Source organism: Babylonia areolata, chromosome 7 (assembly GCF_041734735.1).
Source record: "Babylonia areolata isolate BAREFJ2019XMU chromosome 7, ASM4173473v1, whole genome shotgun sequence".
NCBI classification, from domain to species: domain Eukaryota; kingdom Metazoa; phylum Mollusca; class Gastropoda; order Neogastropoda; family Buccinidae; genus Babylonia; species Babylonia areolata.
Genome location: NC_134882.1, coordinates 734503 through 761535, shown reverse-complemented (window position 1 = coordinate 761535; position 27033 = coordinate 734503). Strand labels below are relative to the sequence as shown.

Here is a 27033-nt window from a genome sequence, read left to right as displayed (position 1 = left end):
CCTCCCACAAACTTAGTGTAACTGGTCACACACATTGTCACACACATTGCCTTCCTATCCTCCCACAAACATAGTGTAACTGGTCACACACATTGCCTTCCTTTCCTCCCACAAACAGTGTAATTGGTCACACACATTGCCTTCCTATCCTCCCACAAACATAGTGTAACTGGTCACACACATTGACACACACATTGCCTTCCTATCCTCCCACAAACATAGTGTAACTGGTCACACACATTGACACACACATTGCCTTCCTATCCTCCCACAAACATAGTGTAACTGGTCACACACATTGACACACACATTGCCTTCCTATCCTCCCACAAACATAGTGTAACTGGTCACACACATTGCCTTCCATTCCTCCCACAAACAGTGTAATTGGTCACACACATTGCCTTCCTATCCTCCCACAAACATAGTGTAACTGGTCACACACATTGTCACACACATTGCCTTCCTATCCTCCCACAAACTTAGTGTAACTGGTCACACATTGTCACACACATTGCCTTCCTATCCTCCCACAAACATAGTGGAACTGGTCACACACATTGCCTTCCTATCCTCCCACAAACTTAGTGTAACTGGTCACACACATTGCCTTCCTATCCTCCCACAAACAGTGTAACTGGTCACACACATTGCCTTCCTTTCCTCCCACAAACATAGTGCAACTGGTCACACACATTGCCTTCCTATCCTCCCACAAACATAGTGTAACTGGTCACACACTGTCACACACATTGCCTTCCTATCCTCCCACAAACAGTGTAACTGGTCACACACATTGTCACACACATTGCCTTCCCTTCCTCCCACAAACATAGTGTAACTGGTCACACACATTGTCACACACATTGCCTTCCTTTCCTCCCACAAACACATACAACAGAACAAGAGCTGCTTGAAAAGAAACACGACTCACTACACCAAGACAGCTGATGACAAGAAAGAAAGAAAGAAAAAAAAGAAAAAGAAAAAAAGGAAGGGCCTTCAATATCAAGAAGAAAAGGACAAGTCATTTGAACACATTTCTGATTTTTTTTTCCCCAGATAAATGAGACGCAGTCTAAAACACACATGTCGTCGTCTTCCAGAGAATTAACCTTGCCAGTTTCAGTTTCAAGATGTGTGTTGAAGCATGTGGACTGATGCATATACACAACACCACAGCTTAAAAAAAAAAGAAAAAAAAAAGGGGATGATACCTGACCTATGCACTAGTCAGGCCTTGAGGGCCTACCCTAGCCCTGTCACTACCCTAGCCTTGTTGCTACCCTAGCCCTGTCGCTACCCTAGCCTTGTTGCTGCCCTAGCCCTGTCGCTACCCTAGCCTTGTTGCTACCCTAGCCCTGTCGCTACCCCTAGCCTTGTTGCTACCCTAGCTCTGTCGCTACCCTAGCCTTGCCGCTACCCTAGCCCTGTCGCTACCCCTAGCCTTGAGGACCTACCCTAGCCCTGTCGCTACCCTAGCCTTGTTGCTACCCCTAGCTTTGTCGCTACCCTAGCCTTGAGGACCTACCCTAGCCCTGTCGCTACCCTAGCCTTGAGGACCTACCCTAGCCTTGTTGCTACCCTAGCCCTGTCGCTACCCTAGCCTTGAGGACCTACCCTAGCCTTGTCACTACCCCTAGCTTGTTGCTACCCTAGCCCTGTCGCTACCCTAGCCTTGTTGCTACCCCTAGCTCTGTTGCTACCCTAGCCTTGTTGCTACCCCTAGCCCTGTCGCTACCCTAGCCTTGAGGACCTACCCTAGCCTTGTTGCTACCCTAGCCCTGTCGCTACCCTAGCCTTGAGGACCTACCCTAGCCTTGTCGCTACCCCTAGCCTTGTTGCTACCCTAGCCTTGTTGCTACCCTAGCCCTGTCGTAACCCTAGCCTTGAGGACCTACCCTAGCCCTGTCGCTACCCTAGCCTTGTTGCTACCCTAGCCCTGTCGTAACCCTAGCCTTGAGGACCTACCCTAGCCTTGTCGCTACCCCTAGCTCTGTTGCTACCCTAGCCTTGAGGGCCTACCCCAGCCTTGAGGGCCTACCCTAGCCTTGTTCCCTAGCCTTGTCGCTACCCTAGCCCTGTCGCTACCCTCGTCTTGAGGGCCTACCCTAGCCTTGTCGCTACCCTAGCCTTGAGGGTCTACCCTAGCCTTGTCGCTACCCAAGCCTTGAGGGTCTACCCTAGCCTTGTTGCTACCCTAGCCTTGTTGCTTTGTTGCTACCCTAGCCTTGTTGCTACCCTAGCCTTGTTGCTACCCTAGCCTTGTTGCTTTGTTGCTACCCTAGCCTTGTTGCTACCCTAGCCTTGAGGGTCTACCCTAGCCTTGTTGCTACCCTAGCCTTGTTGCTACCCTAGCCTTGAGGGTCTACCCTAGCCTTGTTGCTACTCTAGCCTTGTCGCTACCCTACCCTAGTCGCTACCCTACCCTAGTCGCTACCCTAGCCTTGTTGCTACCCTAGCCTTGAGGGCCTATCCTAGCCTTGTCGCAACCCTAGCCTTGAGGGCCTACCCTAGCCTTGTCGCTACCCTAGCCTTGAGGGCCTATCCTAGCCTTGTCGCTACCCTAGCCTTGAGGGCCTATCCTAGCCTTGTCGCTACCCTAGCCTTGAGGGCCTATCCTAGCCTTGTCGCTACCCTAGCCTTGAGGGCCTACCCTAGCCTTGTCGCTACCCTAGCCTTGTCGCTACCCTAGCCTTGTGGGCCTACCCTAGCCTTGTCGCTACCCTAGCCTTGAGGGCCTACCCTAGCCTTGAGGGCCTACGCTATCCTTGTCGCTACCCTAAAGGGCCTACGCTAGCCTTGTTGCTACCCTAGCCTTGTCGCCTTGCCAGTGTGGACAATCCTAGGACCTCCTGTGACTCAATGCCCTGTGGGCTTTGCTGGGTGTGTCAATGTGTGGCCTGTCAAAGTGAATTGTGAAGGATGTCCTGAGCGTCCCGTGAGCAAGGCATCCATTCCTTCTCTGGGTGTCACGGGGAAACCAGCTGGTCAGTGCATCAGTTGTAGAACTCCTGTTGATGATCCACCAAGTACCTGAACAAAACAGCAATCATCAATATTGTTATTACCATTATTGTTATTATTATCATCATCATCATCATCATGATCATAACTCCTGTTGATGATCCACCAAGTACCTGAACAAAACAGCAAGTCATCAATATTGTTATTACCATTATTGCTATTATCATCATCATCATCATAACTCCTGTTATGATCCACCAAGTACCTGAACACAAAAACAACAGTCACAATTCTTCTTTCTTCTTCCAATTAGTATGGTTGTGAATCTTAATCCAAAGTGACTCCTGGCAAGAAATGGATGTTTCACCATTTCCTACACTAACTCCATACATAATACATATAACAAACATGCTGCATACAATACAGGGTCAACAAAAAGTTAACTCCATTAAAAAACAACAATAGAAAAACCCAGTTAACTGCCTAAGTTGGTTTTTTTAACTTGCTATCTCCATAAAATTCTTTTTAAAAGATGTTATCAACTGACAGGCATCACAGGTGTTCCCGACAGCCACTGTTTTCAGTGTTAACTTCATACACAATATATGCAACAAACATGCTGCATAAAAGACACTAAACGTTCAGACTTCCACTGTTTTCAGTGTTAACTTCATACACAATATATGCAACAAACATGCTGCATAAAAGACACTAAAAGTTCAGACTTCCACTGTTTTCAGTGTTAACTTCATACACAATATATGCAACAAACATGCTGCATAAAAGACACTAAAAAGTTAAGGACCACTTGGGAACATGCCACTGTTTTCTTCTTTGGGGGCGGGCATGGTGAAATGATGCTTGTATTTCCAGCAAACAGCGGTGTATACAGCCAGTGTAATGGGCATGGTGAAATGATGCTTATATTTCCAGCAAACAGCGGTGTATACAGCCAGTGTAATGGGCATGGTGAAATGATGCTTATATTTCCAGCGAACAGCGGTGTATACAGTCAGTGTAATGGGCATGGTGAAATGATGCTTATATTTCCAGCAAACAGCGGTGTATACAGTCAGTGTAATGGGCAGTGTGAAATGATGCTTATATTTCTAGCAAACAGCGGTGTATACAGTCAGCGTAATGGGCATGGTGAAATGATGCTTATATTTCCAGCAAACAGTGGTGTATACAGTCAGTGTAATGGGCAGTGTGAAATGATGCTTATATTTCTAGCAAACAGCGGTGTATACAGTCAGCGTAATGGGCATGGTGAAATGATGCTTATATTTCCAGCAAACAGTGGTGTATACAGCCAGTGTAATGGGCATGGTGAAATGATGCTGATATTTCCAGCAAACAGCGGTGTATACAGTCAGTGTAATGGGCATGGTGAAATGATGCTTATATTTCCAGCAAACAGCGGTGTATACAGTCAGTGTAATGGGCAGTGTGAAATGATGCTTATATTTCCAGCAGACAGCGGTGTGTGCAGTCAGTGTAATGGGCATGGTGAAATGATGCTTATATTTCCAGCAAACAGCAGTGTGTGCAGTCAGTGTAATGGGCATGGTGAAATGATGCGAACTAATAGCTAACAGCTGAACTTACAGCAAACAGCAGTGTGTGTGTACTGACAGCAAACAGCAGTGTGTGTGTACTGACAGCAAACAGCGGTGTGTGTGTACTGACAGCAAACAGCGGTGTGTGTGTACTGAAAGCAAACAGCGGTGTGTGTGTACTGATAGCAAACAGTGGTGTGTGTGTACTGACAGCAAACAGCGCTGTGTGCAGCCAATGTACACCAATGGTACTTTCTTGCATGTGCACCTCTGTGCTATTGGGGATTTTTGGGTTTTTTTTTCACAACTAAAAACCACAGCTATCATTCAAACACCACTGAATAACAGTTTATTTTTGGGTGAAAAATCAGTTTTTCACCTGCATTTTGCGAGCTGTTCATAGTGCATGTGAGCCTGAAACAGCTGTTTGTGTAGTGGGTGAGCACCCAGTGCTGGTCCTCATGCAGCCTGCAGGATTCAAACTTTCTTCTTCTTCTTCGCTTGTGGGCTGCAACTCCCATCTTCACTCCTATATACATGAATGGGCTTTTATGTGTATCACCGTTTTCACCACGCTATGTAAGCAGCCATACTCCGTTTTCGGGGGTATGCATGTTGGGTATGTTCTTGTTTCCATAACCCAGCGAATGCTGACATGGATTACAGGATCTTTAAAGTTCGCATTTGTTCGCATTTAACCACTCACCTACTGCGCCCGTCTGACATTTTATGAAAATGAACCTGCTTTTACAAAGTGGTCCTTTACTTTTTCTGTGGTCTGCAGTACTAAATGGGGCACTTGCACTGAATGCACATGGTCTCTTCAAATTCCATGCACCAGTCCAAACATACAGGCAGGTATGTGCCGTGGTACTCACTGTAAACAGTTGTGGCACAACTTGACCAGCACTTGCAGCTTGTGGTTCTCAAAATTCATGCGGTTCAGTAGCTCAGGCAGTTTGACTGTAACCACACACAAACTCCATCATTTTTAAACTTACTTATCCTCCTTTGTGTGCTTGCATGTGCGTGCATGTGTATTTGTGTGTGTATGTGTGTGCATGCATGTGTGTGTGTGTGTGTGTGTGTGTGTGTGTGTGTGTGTGCATGTGTGTGTGTGTGTGCGTGCATGTGCTTGTGCTCGAGCTAAACAGTAAGTGATTAAAACAAAGTAGTCTTCTGATTCTGACCTGTGCTAAACAGTAAGTGATGAAAAAACAAAGTAGTCCTCTGATTCTGACTCGAGCTAAACAGTAAGTGATGAAAGCAAAGTTGTCCTCTGATTCTGACCTGAGCTAAACAGTAAGTGATTAAAACAAAGTAGTCCTCTAATTCTGACCTGAGCTAAACCATAAGCGATTAAAACAAAGTAGTCCTCTGATTCTGACTCAAGCTAAACAGTAAGCGATTAAAACAAAGTAGTCCTCTGATTCTGACCCGAGCTAAACAGTAAGTGATTAAAACAAAGTTGTCCTCTGATTCTGACTCAAGCTAAACAGTAAGCGATTAAAACAAAGTAGTCCTCTGATTCTGACTCAAGCTAAACAGTAAGCGATTAAAACAAAGTTGTCCTCTGATTCTGACTCAAGCTAAACAGTAAGCGATTAAAACAAAGTAGTCCTCTGATTCTGACTCAAGCCAAACAGTAAGCGATTAAAACAAAGTTGTCCTCTGATTCTGAAACATAAAACAAGACAGACATGGAACAAGATATAAACATGGAACAAGATGTAAACATGGAACAAGACAGACATGGAACAAGACAGACATGGAACAAGATGTAAACATGGAACAAGACAGACATGGAACAAGATGTAAACATGGAACAAGACAGACATGGAACAAGACAGACATGGAACAAGACAAACATGGAACAAGACAGACATGGAACAAGACAGACATGGAACAAGATGTAAACATGGAACAAGATGTAAACATGGAACAAGACAGACATGGAACAAGATGTAAACATGGAACAAGACAGACATGGAACAAGATACAAACATGGAACAAGATACAAACATGGAACAAGATACAAACATGGAACAAGACATAAACATGGAACAAGATACAAACATGGAACAAGATATAAACATGGAACAAGACAGACATGGAACAAGATATAAACATGGAACAAGATACAAACATGGAACAAGATACAAACATGGAACAAGACAGACATGGAACAAGATACAAACATGGAACAAGATACAAACATGGAACAAGATAAAAGAAAGAAATAAACATTAAACAAGACAAACACACACACAACATCAAACAAGACAAACACACATACAACATCAAACAAGACAAACAAGCACACAACATCAAACAAGACACACACACACACACGACATGAAACCAAATACATAAACATGAAACGAGAAACACGAAACAAGACAAACACATAAGGGAAGACAAACATGAAACAAGACAAACACATACAGGAAGACAAACAAACATCAAACAAGACAAACACATATGGGAAGACAAACATGAAACAAGACAAACACATATGGGAAGACAAACAAACATCAAACAAGACAAACATATGGGAAGACAAACAAACATGAAACAAGACAAACACATATGGGAAGACAAACAAACATGAAACAAGACAAACACATATGGGAAGACAAACAAACATGAAACAAGACAAAAAAACATGAACGAAGACCCAACAAACAAGACCAACAAACTAGACAAACACACACCCCCAACACAAAACAAGATAAATAAATATGAAACAAGACAAACATATGGCAAGACAAACACCAGAGACCAACAAACAATACCAAGAAACAAACATGACAATTAGGCCAAAACACAGGCATGACAAGAGGAGAGAGGAAAAGACGGCAGGCTGACCCAAAACAAACATGACAGACAATCAGGCCAAAACACAGGCATGACAAGAGGAGAGAGGAAAAGACGGCAGGCTGACCCAAAACAAACATGACAGACAATCAGGCCAAAACACAGGCATGACAAGAGGAGAGAGGAAAAGACGGCAGGCTGACCCAAAACAAACATGACAGACAATCAGGCCAAAACACAGGCATGACAAGAGGGGAGAGGAAAAGACGGCAGGCTGACCCAAAACAAACATGACAGACAATCAGGCCAAAACACAGGCATGACAAGAGGGGAGAGGAAAAGACGGCAGGCTGACCAAATAGTCGCAGCAGGTGGTGAATGCCGTACACCTGGGAGGGCATGACGGACATCTGCTTGCGGACCTCAGCCGGCAGGACCTGCCAGGTGAGGATGCTGTCTGTCAGGTCCTCCTTGCGTCTGTGCTGCAGCCCCCCAGACCCCAGCGACTCGGGGCCGCTGGCCCCCGGCACCCCTGGCCCTGCCCCCCCACAGGCTGAGGCCCCTGGCGTTGGGTCCCCGCTGGTGGTGGTGGTGGTGGCCGAGGTGGAGGCCAGGGGAGAGAACTCCACCTCTGGGTCAGAGTTGGTGGTGTCCTCCACTTTGATGGACAGGGGGTCATCGTGGATTCCGCGACGGCGCAGGGCCCTCGGCGACAGTTTGACGTTTGGGGTGTTGTCCTGCTGTCAACAAGCAACTACATTTTTATACACTGCCACCCCCAAAAACAGTATGGCTGCCTACATTGCGGGGTAAAAACAGTCATACACGTAAAAGCCCACTTGTGTACATACAAGTAAAGGTGGGAGGTGCAGCCCACGAACAAAGAATACATTGCCTTCCACTGACCTGGTGAGACTTGCCGCTTTCCATACCTACATGTACAAATATCTTAGGCAAACAACAAATCAAAACTATCAATATAAGAAAAAAAACACAGCAATCAACTAAAATCTGTTTATCCCAGTCAAAGGATCTCAGCCATGCTGCAAAAACACCTGTCTGCTGGCATCACTTAGTGACTGGGAGGATGCCGGTTCAGTCCCAATCAGAGGTGGTATTTGTCGGCCTGAGCGGAGTGTGCTATGGTTTCCAATGGGCAGACTGGGGCCACATATTCAAGGGTCATCCACTTTACAGGTGCGTCCTTGGGACTGTGTTGCTCAACACTGCAGGTGTCTCTATTTTTCAGCCTGGTTGACGCTGGGATGCATTATGAGAAATACAGCCTTGAAGGATGCATTATGAGAAATACAGCCTTGAAGATTCAAGATTCAAGATTCAAAAACTTTATTACTCAAGGATAAAGATTTTAGGCATTGCCCAGTCTTCCAATCTGTCCTTGTGACAACAATAACAATAACAACATTAACGATAACGACAAAAAATTAATAATTTTGTTAACACTGCTACATCCACTGCTACTACAACGAAGAATGATCACCACCATCATCATTAACATCGTAAAAAGTAATAAAATGAACGCATTCATACATTCATATCCATACATATGCACACACTCTCTCCACCCAACACACACCCACACACGTACACACACATATATACTTATGCACATACAGAGACATGACCAAGGTGAGAAACATATAGCGGACATAAAGAAAATAGAGAAGCACAACTTTGCCATTGCACATATACAAAAGTGATTAATTTGCTGATGCAGATGTTACAGGTAATAAGATCCAATTTACAGGCGAACAAGTAAGAACAAAGCACAAAGGTAGAAATAAAATAAATTCACTGCATGTAGGTATAGATACAAACTTCATGGAAAAAGCATGATTTTTGTATTTTTTAGCTGGTTATTAAAAAAAAACAGAAGCAAGCTTTGTGGGCCTATTGTTTGCGGAGCAGAAGTTCTCGTATGTTTGATTTGAAGGAACGTAATGAATCGCACGTCTTAATGAATGAAGGAAGAAAGTTCCAAGCAGATGGTCCAAAAAAGGATGCATTATGAGAAATACAGCCTTGAAGCATGTATTATGAGAAATACAGCCTTGAAGCATGCATTATGAGAAATACAGCCTTGAAGCATGCATTATGAGAAATACAGCCTTGAAGCATGCATTATGAGAAATACAGCATTGAAGCATGCATTATGAGAAATACAGCCTTGAAGCATGCATTATGAGAAATATAGCACTGAAGGATGTATTATGAGAACGTAGCATTGAAGGATGCATTATGAGAAATACAGCCTTGAAGCATGCATTACGAGAACGCAGCACTGAAGCATGCATTATGAGAACGCAGCACTGAAGCATGTATTATGAGAAATACAGCCTTGAAGGATGTATTATGAGAAATATAGCACTGAAGGATGTATTATGAGAACGCAGCATTGAAGGATGCATTATGAGAAATACAGCCTTGAAGCATGCATTATGAGAACGCAGCACTGAAGCATGTATTATGAGAAATACAGCCTTGAAGGATGTATTATGAGAAATACAGCCTTGAAGCATGCATTATGAGAAATACAGCCTTGAAGGATGCATTATGAGAACGCAGCCTTGAAGGATGTATTATGAGAAATACAGCCTTGAAGGATGCATTATGAGAACGCAGCCTTGAAGCATGCATTATGAGAAATACAGCCTTGAAGGATGCATTATGAGAACGCAGCCTTGAAGGATGTATTATGAGAAATACAGCCTTGAAGGATGTATTATGAGAAATACAGCCTTGAAGGATGCATTATGAGAAATACAGCCTTGAAGCATGCATTATGAGAAATACAGCCTTGAAGGATGCATTATGAGAACGCAGCCTTGAAGCATGTATTATGAGAAATACAGTCTTGAAGGATGCATTATAAGAAATACAGCACTGAAGCATGTATTATGAGAATGCAGCCTTAACAAGCAAATCGGAAACAATGGGCCTCCCAAAGCAGTATCTTCATCACATCATCATGGAAATAAGGAAAATCAAATGTCCCTAATTCTGGGACACCAAAATGAACCAACAAACCAAAACAAGCAACAACAAAGTTCAGTTCAGGTACTAAAGGTGGTGTCGCTGTGTTTGGACAAATCCATATAGGCTCCACAACATCTGCTCAGCAGATGCCTGACAAGCAGTGTAACCCAACGTGGTTAGTCAGGCTTTGAAGTAAAATAAGAAGAAAATAAGTGAAATAAGATTCAAAAGTAAATACATTGGTATTCAGTCAAATCAATGAATCAAAATAGTAAACAGAAATAATTCAAAAACAAAACCCCCAGAAAGTGGCGTATGGCTGCCTAATGGCAGGGTAAAAACGATCATACATGTAAAAGCCCACTCGTGTACATACGAGTAAACGTGGGAGTTGCAGCCCACGAAAAACAAACGCACAACCTTCTTGGGCCGCCTGGCTGACGGGTGTGCGGCAGAGGACGGCTGGTCATCGGACAGGTGGGAATCGATGGTGGAGCGACGGGTCAACCTCTTCGGCACCACCTCCGACTCTGCACTTGTTTCCTCCATGGCCTCATGATGGCCCCGCCCCCCCTTGTGGGCCACGGGCCGACCCCGCTTCTGTTTGTGCTCAGTGGCTGGCTGTTTGTCCCTGCACATTACACAGTGTGAACTGTATGGACACTGACTGACTGGTGTGGATATTGGACACTGACTGGTGTGGATACTGGACACTGACTGACTGGTGTGGATATTGGACACTGACTGGTGTGGATACTGGACACTGACTGACTGGTGTGGATATTGGACACTGACTGGTGTGGATACTGGACACTGACTGAATGGTGTGGATATTGGACACTGACTGGTGTGGATATTGGACACTGACTGGTGTGGATACTGGACACTGACTGACTGGTGTGGATACTGGACACTGACTGACTGGTGTGGATATTGGTGTGGATACTGGACACTGACTGACTGGTGTGGATATTGGTGTGGATACTGGACACTGATTGACTGGTGTGGATATTGGTGTGGATACTGGACACTGACTGACTGGTGTGGATACTGGACACTGATTGACTGGTGTGGATATTGGTGTGGATACTGGACACTGACTGGTGTGGATATTGGTGTGGATACTGGACACTGACTGGTGTGGATACTGGACACTGACTGGTGTGGATATTGGTGTGGATACTGGACACTGACTGGTGTGGATACTGGACACTGACTAACTGGTGTGGATACTGGACTGGTGTGGATACTGGACACTGACTGGTGTGGATACTGGACACTGACTGGTGTGGATACTGGGCACTGATTGACTGGTGTGGATACTGGACACTGACTGACTGGTGTGGATATTGGACACTGACTGGTGTGGATATTGGTGTGGATACTGGACACTGACTGGTGTGGATACTGGACACTGACTGGTGTGGATATTGGTGTGGATACTGGACACTGACTGGTGTGGATACTGGACACTGACTGGTGTGGATATTGGTGTGGATACTGGACACTGACTGGTGTGGATACTGGACACTGACTGACTGGTGTGGATACTGGACTGGTGTGGATACTGGACACTGACTGGTGTGGATACTGGACACTGACTGGTGTGGATACTGGGCACTGATTGACTGGTGTGGATACTGGACACTGACTGACTGGTGTGGATATTGGACACTGACTGGTGTGGATACTGGACACTGACTGACTGGTGTGGATACTGGACACTGACTGACTGGTGTGGATATTGGACACTGACTGGTGTGGATACTGGACACTGACTGACTGGTGTGGATACTGGACACTGACTGACTGGTGTGGATATTGGACACTGACTGGTGTGGATACTGGACACTGACTGGTGTGGATATTGGACACTGATTGACTGGTGTGGATATTGGTGTGGATACTGGACACTGACTGGTGTGGATATTGGTGTGGATACTGGACACTGACTGGTGTGGATATTGGTGTGGATATTGGACACTGACTGGTGTGGATACTGGACACTGATTGACTGGTGTGGATATTGGACACTGACTGGTGTGGATATTGGTGTGGATATTGGACACTGACTGGTGTGGATACTGGACACTGACTGGTGTGGATATTGGTGTGGATACTGGACACTGACTGGTGTAGATATTGGTGTGGATACTGGACACTGACTGGTGTAGATATTGGTGTGGATACTGGACACTGACTGGTGTAGATATTGGTGTGGATACTGGACATTGACTGGTGTAGATATTGGTGTGGATACTGGACACTGAATGACTGGTGTGGATACTGGACACTGATTGACTGATACGGATACTTACAGAGCACCTGTCCTTGTCAGATCTGGACACTGACTGATACGGATACTTACAGAGCACCTGTCCTTGTCAGATCTAGACACTGACTGATACGGATACTTACAGAGCACCTGTCCTTGTCAGATCTAGACACTGACTGATACGGATACTTATAGAGCACCTGTCCTTGTCAGATCTAGACACCGACTGATACGGATACTTACAGAGCACCTGTCCTTGTCAGATCTAGACACTGACTGATACTTATAGAGCACCTGTCCTTGTCAGATCTAGACACTGACTGATACTTATAGAGCACCTGTCCTTGTCAGATCTAGACACTGACTGATACTTATAGAGCACCTGTCCTTGTCAGATCTAGACACTGACTGATACAGATACTTATAGAGCACCTATCCTTGTCAGATCTAGACACTGACTGATACGGATACTTACAGAGCACCTGTCCTTGTCAGATCTAGACACTGACTGATACGGATACTTACAGAGCACCTGTCCTTGTCAGATCTAGACACTGACTGATACGGATACTTATAGAGCACCTGTCCTTGTCAGATCTAGACACTGACCGATACGGATACTTACAGAGCACCTGTCCTTGTCAGATCTAGACACTGACTGATACAGATACTTATAAAGCACCTATCCTTGTCAGATCTAGACACTGACTGATACGGATACTTACAAAGCACCAATCCTCGGCCAGATCTGGACACCGATTGATATGGATTACCTATCCAGCATCTTTCTTCTGTGTGTCACTGTGTGTGTGTGCATGTGTGTGTGTGAAAGTGAGAGTGAGAGAGTGAGTGTTAGTGTGTGTGTGTGTGTGTGTGTGCGCGCGCGTGCATGCATGTGTGTGCATGTGCAATCAAAAACTACGGCTGCAGTAAAATGTACCGCATGTCACAATGAAAGAGAGGCTGCATGCATGTTTGAACCACATGCTGGTAAGCGGACGAATCTTCAGTACTTCATTTATGCATCCCTGATCTAGACAGCGTGTATTAACTGCTGTCATGAAGTATTTTGCTGCATAACTGTCTGTCATATCAGCAACATGCCAAAAAGCATTTATATCAAGTGCTATAGAAGTTTACCTTCAGTGATGAATGTGTGCAGTGCTTCTTGGTGTTTGCTGTAAGCATACACAGTGTGTGTGGGGGGGGGGGGCGGGGGCGTGTGTGTGTGTGTGTGTGTGTGTGGGCACGTGAGTGCATGCATATGTGCATGTATTATGTTTTGTGGTCGGCAAGAACGTAGCTGATTTTTTATTTATTATCTTGTCCATAGTGCTGTAGTCTGGAGGGTTGAATCATGGATGCTACGGTTGAATTGTAGTGGTACTACTAGTAGTACTAGGCGGGTTGGATGTATACATCTGGTAGGTGTTCTACTAAAAGAAGAGAGAAGCAGAAAAGCATGTGACAGTATTACATGTCCTGGGTTGCTGGAGTGTGTTCAGACTGTGCAGCCTTCATGGCGCTCTCGTACTGCTCCTGTTCTGTGGCGTACAGCAGAATGATGGGGAGGGTGAAGTCAAACAGAATGCGAAGTCCGTCCACCAGTTCTTTGCACATCGCAAACCTGTGGACAGTGTGAACAACAGCTATCCAATCTGCCGTTCAAGTAAGCCATGGCATGTCTATTGTTTTACTTAACAGATGATGACAAAGAGAAGAACCTCTTATTAGCTTATCATAATAAAACACAGTATTTCACTTTTCTAATCAAACACACCCTGGTTAAAGAAGGTAAACTATGGTCCTATCAATGGAGTAGAAACACACACAATCCCCTCATCCCCCGTTTCCATTGGAGTCTACATTAATAAAAGCACCTGCTTCATTTCAGCTCAGGTGCAAAAACCACAGTTGTGGTGGGAGTGATGAAAATGTACCGGTAAATCACTTCACAGTAATCTTGAACTCTGAAAAAGGTGAGCCACAAATGATGTCCCGACACCCTAAAAGTTGAACGTTCCCAAAAGAGCTGTTTCCATTCCAGCGGCACTCACACATGATCAGGGGGCAGCTTCAGAACGTGTTTGTCAGAGCGCACTTTGTCTCTCTCCTTGCCCAGCGGCTCCCTCTCGGCTGGCTCACACAGGTAGTTGACACAGAATGTCTTCATGAAACCTTCCAGGATGTCCACCACGCATGGCTTGGCTGGGAGACTGCACAGCTGGTGACAAGCATATTAGTACTATAGTAATGATGTTTCAAGTTAAAACAAGCATATTAGTACTATAGTAATGATATGGTTAAAGTTAAAACAAGCATTTAATACTATAGTAATGATATGGTTAAAGTTAAAACAAGCATATTAATACTATTACTATAGTAATGAAATGGTTAAAGTTAAGACCAGCATATTCGTACTATAGTAATGATATGGTGAAAGTTAAAACAAGCATATTAATACTACAGTAATGATATGGTTAAAGTTAAGACAAGCATATTAATACTACAGTAATGATATGGTTAAAGTTAAGACAAGCATATTAATACTATAGTAATGATATGGTTAAAGTTAAAACAAGCATATTAATACTATAGTAATGATATGGTTAAAGTAAAGACAAGCATATTAATACTATAGTAATGATATGGTTAAAGTTAAAACAAGCATATTAGTACTATAGTAATGATATGGTTAAAGTTAAGACAAGCATATTAATACTATAGTAATGATATGGTTAAAGTTAAAACAAGCATATTAGTACTATAGTAATGATATGGTTAAAGTTAAAACAAGCATATTAATACTATAGTAATGATATGGTTAAAGTAAAGACAAGCATATTAATACTATAGTAATGATATGGTTAAAGTTAAAACAAGCATATTAATACTATAGTAAAGATATGGTTAAAGTAAAGACAAGCATATTAATACTATAGTAATGATATGGTTAAAGTTAAGACAAGCATATCAGTACTATAGTAATGATATGGTTAAAGTTAAAACAAGCATATTAATACGATTACTATAGTAATGAAATGGTTAAAGTTAAGACAAGCATATTAGTACTATAGTACTATAGTAATGATATGGTTAAATCTAAAACAAGCATATTAGTACTATAGTAATGATATGGTTAAAGTTAAAAAAAACCCAAAAACCCCAAAACATTGGGCAAAAGCAAATGAAAACAATCCAACAGCTATGCCCCACAGTGACCAGTGCAGTATCCACACAGGGTGCTGTTTGCTGTGGCTGTGTATAGTGGACTGGTAATGAGAGGCGCTGAGAGTTATAAAACTGTCAATCAAATGATGCACAAGATGGGACAGCAAAAATCAAACACAAACACACACACACACACACAAACACACACACGCACACACCCGCACACACACACACACAACCCAACCTAAGAGACAAAGCCTACATGCTCATGTGTGACAGTTATGATTATCATGCTGAAAAATCTCTAATATCTATAGCGTATAAAATGTAAGTTTCGAATAAAAGCTTATGTAGACATTATATTCACATCAGAATGTTATTTTATGTTGTGTACATGTGGTAAATGAACAAACCTGAATAAAAACAATTCTGAAAAAAAAGCATTAAGTTCCATTTTCCAGCAAAATTTCAGCCAAAAAACTGGACATCAAATCAGATTTCTGGACAGTATCTCAATCTGTACACCAAAATACAAAGACTGAACCACTCTGCCCAATTATTGTCATTTCTGATTCTTTTTAGGAATCTTGGAAACACAACTAATCTAAAAATAAGAAAAAGAAAAAAAAAAGACATAAAAAGAGGTTTCCACAGAAAAACTGAAACGATGTTGTCCAGGTATGAACTATCAAGACAGGCCATATAAACTGATACCTGGTGATTTCCACAGAAAAACTGAAACGATGTTGTCCAGGTATGAACTATCAAACCATGCCATATAAACTGACACATGGTGATTTCCACAGAAAAACTGAAACAATGTTGTCCAGGTATGAACTATCAAGACAGGCCATATAAACTGATACCTGGTGATTTCCACAGAAAAACTGAAACGATGTTGTCCAGGTATGAACTATCAAGACAGGCCATATAAACTGACACATGGTGATTTCCACAGAAAAACTGAAACAACATTGTCCAGGAATGAACTATCAAGACAGGCCATATAAACTGACACATGGTGATTTCCACAGAAAAACTGAAACAACGTTGTCCAGGTATGAACTATCAAGACAGGCCATATAAACTGACACCTGGTGATTTCCACAGAAAAACTGAAACGATGTTGTCCAGGTATGAACTATCAAACCATGCCATATAAACTGACACATGGTGATTTCCACAGAAAAACTGAAATGATGTTGTCCAGGAATGAACTATCAAGACAGGCCATATAAACTGACACCTGGTGATTTCCAAAGAAAAACTGAAACAATGTTGTCCAGGAATGAACTATCAAGACAGGCCATATAAACTGACACATGGTGATTTCCACAGAAAAACTGAAACAACGTTGTCCAGGTATGAACTATCAAGACAGGCCATATAAACTGATACCTGGTGATTTCCACAGAAAAACTGAAATGTTGTCCAGGTATGAACTATCAAGACAGGCCATATAAACTGATACCTGGTGATTTCCACAGAAAAACTGAAATGATGTTGTCCAGGTATGAACTATCAAGACAGGCCATATAAACTGACACCTGGTGATTTCCACAGAAAAACTGAAACGATGTCCAGGTATGAACTATCAAGACAGGCCATATAAACTGACACCTGGTGATTTCCACAGAAAAACTGAAACAACATTGTCCAGGTATGAACTATCAAGACAGGCCACATAAACTGACACCTGGTGATTTCCACAGAAAAACTGAAACGATGCTGTCCAGTTATCCCATCACTCACCTTTCCTCGAATGCTGACCGCAATGTAATCCTCTTCAAGACGAGACTTTAAGATGTCTGGGATGTCAATCGTCACGGGTGGACATTCCTGTTTGGGTTGCTTTAACAAACAAGCAAGAAAAGAGGCTTATTTCACATTCCATAAAAATCATCTCTGTTTTTTTAAAATACTATTTTTGCAAAAGCCTTTTTTTCCTTGAGTGCTGAGTCTCAAGGGTACAGTGGGGACTCTGATCAAATCCATGTGTAAAACATCACCGTTACAAAGTCTAGCCAAATGCATTTTGTTTCTTTTGTTTTTTTCTATTTTGGATGTTGGAAACAGATATATATATATCAACTCAAGGACAAGATCCTATCAACTCAACATACTTACAAAGTTTGTCAAATGGAAAAAAAAAAGTTCCACAGTAGAGTACTTCTTATTGTTACCTACTGTTTCTCTGAACAAATAATTCTTTACATGTATTATTGGATACCCCAAATAGGAAAGTAGTACACTTATGATGTACATGAAGGTGGTGCAATGTTTTGTTGAGGGCATACCTGTTTTCTCCTTATTCTGTTTCTGGACCCATTCTGAGGGCAGTTCTGGAGAAGGAAAAAAAGACAGCCATTCATAGCAATAACTCACTGTTTGACATCTAACAGTAGTTGTAGATTTAAATATTGTATTACAAGACATAATACTTTTCTTTTCTGCACCAACAGTGTGTTACGAAACATCAATGAACAGTAATTAACTGTTAATACATGAGTTCTAATACTCCCACTTGCTTGAATATACTTACTGTGTCAATCCACAGCATCCTACAGCCAATGTTTGCTTCGCATCTCAAATGTTTGTAGCAATGCAGTACAACGACAGCCTGGCTCACGACACCTCAGCCATTCAGCACACTTTGCACCATTAAGTGCTCAACTTGCACATCTTTCTCTATTCCAGAGTATCCCAAGACAATTGTAACAATAAAAGGAAGGACAGGCTGAGTGGACATGTGTGTCTGGAATGTTCAGTACAATCAACCACACAGGGAGTTTCAGAACTATGTTAGGTGTCACATCAGTGGACATGTGTGTCTGGAATGTTCAGTATAATCAAACACACAGGGAGTATCAGAACTATGTTAGGTGTCACACACATCAGTGGACATGTGTGTCTGGAATGTTCAGTATAATCAAACACACAGGGAGTTTCAGAACTATGTTAGGTGTCACGTCAGTGGACATGTGTGTCTGGAAGTTCAGTACAATCAAACACACAGGGAGTTTCAGAACTATGTTAGGTGTCACGTCAGTGGACATGTGTGTCTGGAATGTTCAGTACAATCAACCACACAGGGAGTTTCAGAACTATGTTAGGTGTCACATCAGTGGACATGTGTGTCTGGAATGGTTAGGTCAGTGGTATAGTCCTTGCTACTGGTACCATATAACCCAGTACTACCTGTCGCATGTGAGGTCTCCCAACAACAGACCAGGCGGAGGAGGAAACCTTTCCCAATGGCTGTGAAGGTGTAAGAGGATGACCAAAGGGCAGGGGGAGCTCTTACCCTTGGCTGGAAGTCCTCCGAGGAGACTGAACTCCAAAGAAAAAACCTGCACCTGCCGAGGCCGTTCTACTTGTGGCAGAATCTGCACCTGTGAGACTCAAGCATTGGTAGGCAAGAGAGTGGGGAAGGGACTGCGCACCTGTGGGACTCTGAGCATTGGTAGGCAAGAGAGTGGGGAAGGGACTGCACAACTCCTCTTCACTAAAAAAAAAAAAAAGTCACCTGTGCTGGTCAGGCAACCAGGCTATGTCGGAACGACGAGCTAGTCCTTCAACACCCACCTTTCCCAAGCCCTGCGGCAATGGAGAAGTGGTAATGGGGTCAGGCAGAGGATGCTGCTGGCAGTTCCTAGTCACGACTCTGCACGCAGGCGGCTGTGGGGTGATGGTCGTCCGCCGTAGACTGGGGCAGATGCGGTGCCTGTATCCTCCCACAGTGTCAGAGCAACCCTTTTTAGGGACAGCACTGCTGTCCCCACATGGGGAAGAGGAGATAAAAGGATCCCCAAACAAAGCCTGCCTCACCTAGTACCTAGTAGGAAACCGCACCTACTTGGACATCCAATACTAGCGGTCGAAAACAACAGAAGAAAAGAACCAGGAGTCATGCCCTGACTCTAGGTGCCTGGAATGTTTGCACCCTTTTAGACAGAGAAGACAGACCAGAAAGACGCACAGCGCTCATTGCTGGAGTGCTTGATTGCTACCAAATGGACATAGCAGCCCTGAGGGAAACCAGGTTTGCCAGTGAGACCCAGCTGGAGGAAGCTGGAGGGGGCTACACCTTCTACTGCATTGGGAAGCCAGATGGCACCCCAAGAACCTCAGGCGTGGGCTTTGCCATACAAACCAAACTTGCATGACAGTTTGACAGCCTTCCACATGGGATAAACGACAGGCTGATGACCCTGTGTCTGAAGCTGTCCAAGGATTGTTTCTCCACAGTCATCAGCTGCTATGCCCCGACAATGACCAACCCTGATGACATCAAAGAGGCTTTCTACGAGGAGCTTAGCCGCACCATTTCAGCGGTAGACAGGAAGGACAGGCTGATCATCCTTGGGGATTTCAATACCCACGTCGGTGTGGACTTCTCCTCGCGGCCAAAAGTCCTAGGACAGCATGGCACCGGCAAGTGCAACTTCAACGGACTGCTTTTGCTCTCGCTCTGCGCACAGCATGGACTGACCATCCCCAACACCCTCTTCCAACAAGCGGACAAGTACAAGAACACATAGATGCACTCCTGCTCCAAGCAATGGCACATGCTGGACTATGTGATTGTCTGGCAGAGGGACAGAGGTGATGTTTCCATTACATGCTGCATGAGAGGAGCAGTCTGTTCCCACTGTCCCAGTTACAACTTAAGACGAAGGTTGGGAAGCGGATAAAGTGACCGCCCTCCTGCCAGTCTAAATTTGGGGTGTTCAAGGTCTGTCCAGTCTCAGATCTCATGATACAGAATGATAGGTGGATACCACTTCTCTCCTTGCCAGAGACTGAAGGGCTTCTCTTGGCTCCTCCTTGTGGAGCACGTTGGCAGAATGGTTAGGACGCTGATCTGTCAATACGCTGTCCAAGAGGGTCTGGATTTGACTCCTGGTCTGGCCCTTTCTCTCTAGTTTTGACTGGAAAATAAACTGTCTAGTCATCTATCCTGGTCTGGCCCTTTCTCTCTAGTTTTGACTGGAAAATCAAACTGTCTAGTCATCTATCCTGGCCTGGCCCTTTCTCTCTAGTTGGACTGCAAAATCAAACTGTCTAGTCATATATCCTGGTCTTGCCCTTTCTAGTTGGACTGGAAAATAAACTGTCTAGTCATATATCCTGGTCTGGCCCTTTCTCTCTAGTTGGACTGGAAAATAAACTGTCTAGTCATCTATCCTGGTCTTGCCCTTTCTCTCTAGTTGGACTGGAAAATAAACTGTCTAGTCATATATCCTGGTCTGGCCCTTTCTCTCCAGTTGGACTGGAAAATAAACTGTCTAGTCATATATCCTGGTCTTGCCCTTTCTCTCTAGTTGGACTGGAAAATAAACTGTCTAGTCATATATCCTGGTCTTGCCCTTTCTCTCTAGTTGGACTGGAAAATAAACTGTCTAGTCATATATCCTGGTCTTGCCCTTTCTCTCTAGTTGGACTGCAAAATCAAACTGTCTAGTCATATATCCTGGTCTTGCCCTTTCTAGTTGGACTGGAAAATAAACTGTCTAGTCATATATCCTGGTCTTGCCCTTTCTCTCCAGTTGGACTGGAAAATCAAACTGTCTAGTCATATATCCTAGTCTTGCCCTTTCTAGTTGGACTGGAAAATCAAACTGTCTAGTCATATATCCTGGTCTTGCCCTTTCTAGTTGGACTGCAAAATCAAACTGTCTAGTCATATATCCTGGTCTTGCCCTTTCTCTCCAGTTGGACTGGAAAATCAAACTGTCTAGTCATATATCCTGGTCTGGCCCTTTCTCTCCAGTTGGACTGGAAAATCAAACTGTCTAGTCATCTGGATGAAATGATAAACCGAGATCCCACATGCAGCATGCATTTGGCGCGCTGAAAAAGAACCTATGGCAACATGTGTTCTCCTCTGCTGAGGAAATCCACTGATATAGTGACAGGTATCCTATGGCAACTTGTGTTCTCCTCTGCTGAGGAAATGCCTTGACACAGTGACACCGACAGGTATCCTATGGCAACATGTGTTCTCCTCTGCTGAGGAAATCCACTGACACAGTGACAGGTATCCTATGGCAACATGTGTTCTCCTCTGCTGAGGAAATCCACTGACACACTGACAGGTATCCTATGGCAACATGTGTTCTCTGCTGAGGAAATCCACTGACACAGTGACAGGTATCCTATGGCAACATGTGTTCTCCTCTGCTGAGGAAATCCACTGACACACTGACAGGTATCCTATGGCAACATGTGTTCTCTGCTGAGGAAATCCACTGACACACTGACAGGTATCCTATGGCAACATGTGTTCTCCTCTGCTGAGGAAATCCACTGACACACTGACAGGTATCCGATGGCAACGTGTTCTCCTCTGCTGAGGAAATCCACTGACACAGTGACAGGTATCCAAACAGACATGCATGCACTGAGGGTTTTGTTGCGTTGTGTCATGCTGCTGGTCAGGCATCTGCCAAGCAGATGTGGTGCTGCGAAACAGATTTGTCCAACTGCAGTGACGTTTCTTTTAAAAAAAAAGAAAAAAGAAATGAGACTTGGCTCCTCCCAGAGGGTAGGAGTCCACTGAGTTGGGGCACTTTCCTGAAGAAGCAAGGGGAAGTCTGGCTGCTGAGACTAGTGAGAGGGGTTATAATTATAAACATATAAACTCCCAACTTTGAAAGAGGAGTCTCCTGGCATTAGGACTCCAACTCCAAGATGTAACCAGGGTGGCCAAGCCTGGGCACCAGACAGAGGCCTCCAAATGGTGAGGTTCCCGAGCTGAGAACCCTTTGTGCAGTCATGTCCTTCACTAAAAACCTTACTTCATCGCGGAGACTGGGGTGTCCATCTGACGAACAAGACGGAGAAAGAAGAAACCTTAGCAACTAAAGAGGGAGTGTGACTTAGCTATGCACACCTACCAATCCCCGTCTGGCATCACATCACTACCATCCCCACCACTCACAGCACAGGAGGGGTGGGGGGGGGGGGGGGGGGGGGGTAGAAGACAAGGTGGCACTGGGGCAGATGGGGCAAAATGTTTCTTTAGTTTTACTTTTAGACCAGGGTTGGAGAATAGGTGTCAGGACCTTGAACTAAAACCCTCCGGTCCCCCTCTGATCTGCTGGGAAAGACCTACCTCCACAATGGTGATTTTGACAGATTTCAAATAAACTCTTTTTTGAGACCGCCAAAAACTTTCAAAATGAGAAGCTATGAAACTTCAGTCATATAAAAATTCAAATGTTAGCTTCACAAGCATACAATGTTAATAAAATCAGTGTTCATATTTACTTTGGCAGGATCTTCATTCTCTTGACAGCGTATTTCCTGGTCAGAATATGTTTATTTGTCAAAGTGTCAGTCAGGATCTTCAGTCTTTGAATAGAGTACATACATGTATCTTTGTTTTTTCCTGGTCAGAATATGTTGATTTGTCAAAGTGTCAGTCAGGATCTTCAGTCTTTGAATAGAGTACATACATGTATCTTTGTTTTTTCCTGGTCAGAATATGTTGATTTGTCAAAGTGTCAGTCAGGATCTTCAGTCTTTGAATAGAGTACATACATGTATCTTTGTTTGATCACATTTAGTGATTTACTTCATTAAGATCTTCAGTCTCCGTAAACACATGTCTCCATCACTTTGTTCACACTCACTTTGTTAGGATCTTCATTTTCCGACTGCATATCTTCGTCACTGCCACTACTGTCACTGTCACTCTCACTGCTGTCTTGGGCTGGAGCTTTCACATTGGCATCTCTCAAAATCTGATCAATCTTGCGGCGACGCTGGCGGTTTTTCCGACTGCAATGTTAGATGTAAAAAAAATAAATTGACATTTTGTCTTCTCCTGTGCACAACAAGGTGAACAATAATGCTTCAGCATTTAATACTGCTCCTTTCATATTCATATTCTCAAGTTTTGTGTGGCAGATACAGAGTCCATCTGAACAATAACACATCTACTGATCTAGGAAAGTTAATCAGTTATTAGTTATTTCAAATAAAAAAAATTTCATTTTTCTCAGTCAAAATGGTTTCTTTGAAGAAGTTGAACCATTTTGGGTGAGCAGTAAGGTTTGTCTGATTTTTCTTTGAAAAGAAAAGGAAAAAGAAGAAAAAAAAATCCCACTTAAACAACCAAATTCTGAAAAGCCTCCACAATCATTTTGCTGATTATTCAGTTTACTGGAATGTTTACCACTGATAGTGATACCACACTTTAACACACTGACCATTTTACCATAATTATAATCCCACAATGTGATCTGTAAAACAAGAAACCAAGCTCAATTAACAAGTCAGTATTAAAGCTGTCAAATCTTTTTTGTCATGGGCTCAAACTAAAAAGTTTCATGATAAATATTAATTTACTAACACAAGTAACGAATCAGGACAAAGTTAACAAGAAAAAAAAATCATTGTTTATTTCTTAACAAAACTTACCTGTAAACAAATGGTTTACTTTCAATACAACAATGCAGAACTTACTGTTTCTTTGCAGTTTCAGTCAGACGTTTCATCAACGCCTTATTTTCTTCGCTTGCCTTCAGAATGAATGACTCTGGTACAAGTCTGTCCCAGCTGAAACAAATGATATACACATCAGCGATCTTTCTTCTCTGCCACCCTCTGCTGGTGACCATGCACACACAAACAATGACCGCTCATAAAAACCAACAACTTGTTCCAATCTGCATTAACTGATTAAGGCTTTTTGACTAAAATGTCATACACAAATTAAGCAGTACTTACCACTAAGTCAGATTGTTTTAACCTGTTTAGTGGCTATGAAATATATTTCAATACATTTATATAAAATACAATGTACATGTATAAATTAGTCAGCCATTTAGTAACAAAGTGAAAAGAAGTACTAAAGTAGACACAGAGAGACATAACTATTAAAAACAACTGCTCTAAAAGCAGAACCAGACTTACACCAGAAAAATAAAGAACTGTGGGGCGAAAAGAAAGTAAATTTTAGCATTTGTATACTCTAATAATAAATTAGTGTATCACTTACAAAAATAGTAACATGGAGTCAGATGGACACATATTTCATATCAAACCACTGAAACAGCTTCTTAAAAAGCACCACTAAAACAGCTTCTTAAAAAGCAAAACTTATCTGCTTCAACAAGTGTTTTGTATTAAAGTCATACTCTTGTCTTACCTGCAAAAGGAAAATAAAAAATTAAATATTGAAATTAATAAACTCTACACAGATAAAGTAACTGAACAGTTCCCAATGATAACATTAAAAAATTATCATGTGGCATAAAGCCAATTAGAACTTACTCCTGCTGACTTGATAAGTTGATAATCACTGATCGTTCCCAACACTGACCTGTTATTCCACCCTTGAAAATGAACCAGGTAAGCTGCACACTTTCGGCCGGTTTTGTCTCGGGATACTTGACTGTCTAAAACCTGTAAAAATACAGTATATGTTTTGGAGAATAATCATGGCAGTTTAAAGAATGTACTGTAATCATTAGTATACTTCAATACGACACTTCGACAGTTGGCACAGATTTCATTGTAACTTGATACGAAGATATGAATGCATTTTATACTATTTCTAAACATACAATTTTACAAATCACAACATGAATGTTTATATGCATGACGAGTAAAATGAACAAAACAGTCATACACATAAATGTTACATGTCTGCATAAGTATGTATGTGAACACAGTCGAAACCTGATTGACACAGGAAACGATTGATAATCCCAATGGCAGCTTCCCAGGTAGTAGCCTGTTGAGCAAACGGCATGCGTAAGGTGTGACAGCCTTAAACCCCTGACTGCAAGCAACAGAAGAACATACCACATAAACTAGGTACCAGCGGACCACAGATTACAGATTACAGAAGCTACTCCTTTTCCCCCCTGAACCATCTGCGACTGTAATGCCCTCCCTGCTGAGTCTCCCTCCTTGGACACCTTCATCCCCAAAGTGTTCAGATCACAGTAAACACTAAACCCCTCTGCCTTTTTTTCTGGTGGTGTGGCGGCCTGCAGCTTCACTTAGGTTGCTGCAGAGCCTTGTGCCTGAAGGCCTCAGTGAAGCTCCCAATGCAGCTGCGCCTTAACCTTTAGGACCAACCCCCCCCCCCTTTTTTTTCTTCTTCTATTTTCAACCTCTTTTCTCTCTCCCTCTCCACGCTGCCACCTCCCACATGCCAATAATAGCCGGTCTGACAGTTGATGGACATTGCAGGAAGAAGAAATCATGACTCCGTGTTTGTAAAGCGCTTAGAGCTTACCAAGTATCCATATCATCACCAATAGTCGATCTGAGGTGGGGTCAGACCTTATATGTGTGTGTGTGTGTGAGAGAGAGAGAGAGAGAGAGAAAGAGAGAGAGAGTGATCCTGATTTACCTTGGCTTCATACAGTACTCTGGCTTTCGTAGGATCAGGCTCGAAGCAGAGAACTAGCTCTCCAACGGAATGTTCAAATCTGATACCTCTCTTTGCCATTTCCTCTCATGAATAGTGTTAAGTTTGTAGCAGTTCTCGTATCCGACACAAACACAAACGACACCGTAAAGTAGCCAGCGCGCGTCGATGATAAATTCGTATTCATGTCGTAAACCTTTTGTTGTCTCCTCTTTTATAAAACCAGCTGTATTGTGCCTACTGCTTGATTACTTATTCACTTTTCATGACCTATTACTAAATAGTAATAAAATCTATGAATTTACAGGAAGGTGTAAGGAAGAAGAAGTAGATGATAACGACTATCGACAAGCGATTCAGCATGATGCTGGCCAGACACCGGATTTTTGGTCAAGGCCGTAGTTCATAGTTAGCGTTGGTATGAAGTAGTAACTTTTTCCTTTGCACAACCGGAGCTCTTTCACTCAAACATCATTTTTGAGATGTTATTCATGCAGCCTTGACATAAAATGTGCCCATTAATTTTTAGTACTGGGGGACACATAAAACTCAAACTGTTCAACATCCATCTCCTCGATGAAGGCTTATCATTCCTCACCCCGGAGAACTGAAGCTAATTTATCATCATCGATCTCCGCAGTGCCCGGCCGGGCCCCGCCGACACTGGCACTGACCCCTGGCTCCACCCTCCAGCACGAACCGTCTTCTTTGTTTTTATCGCTATGCTTATTCATCGTATTCTTGTTCTTTATATCTCTCTGTGTGTCTGTCTCTATCTCTCCTCTTGAGGAGCAGTGTAAAAAAGCACACCAGTGCTTACTCAACTGATTATCCTCGAAAGTAAAGAATTGTGTCTT

The 27033-nt window shown here is 43.1% G+C and overlaps 1 protein-coding gene across 2 annotated transcripts; it reads right to left on the bottom strand.

Annotated features, from left to right (window-relative positions):
* Positions 1 to 838: 838 nt before the first annotated feature.
* Positions 839 to 26509, bottom strand: LOC143283640 (MSL complex subunit 3-like). Of its 2 annotated transcripts, none has more exons than XM_076589826.1 (12): positions 26159 to 26509; positions 25118 to 25200; positions 24259 to 24351; positions 23424 to 23571; positions 18084 to 18128; positions 17539 to 17637; positions 14673 to 14839; positions 14093 to 14242; positions 10761 to 10971; positions 7699 to 8083; positions 5405 to 5489; positions 839 to 3036 (listed from the first exon to the last, which is right to left on the bottom strand). In XM_076589826.1, exons 1-12 carry the CDS (start codon positions 26255 to 26257, stop codon positions 3000 to 3002), a joined length of 1602 nt encoding a protein of 533 aa, XP_076445941.1. In that variant the 5' UTR covers positions 26258 to 26509; the 3' UTR covers positions 839 to 2999. The 2 variants fall into 2 exon arrangements, with proteins under 2 accessions (XP_076445941.1, XP_076445942.1); XM_076589827.1 differs by having other exon boundaries at positions 7699 to 8080.
* Positions 26510 to 27033: the final 524 nt, after the last annotated feature.

Bases quoted from the DNA above. Each gene is read 5' to 3' on its own strand.
- LOC143283640 (XM_076589826.1), bottom strand. From the start codon at position 26,257: ATGGCAAAGAGAGGTATCAGATTTGAACATTCCGTTGGAGAGCTAGTT. The intron at 25,201-26,158 runs GTAAATCAGGAT...GTATTTTTACAG, and splicing joins GAGTACTGTATGAAGCCAAG to GTTTTAGACAGTCAAGTATC. The intron at 14,840-17,538 runs GTGAGTGATGGG...GCTTGTCACCAG, and splicing joins CGGTCAGCATTCGAGGAAAG to CTGTGCAGTCTCCCAGCCAA.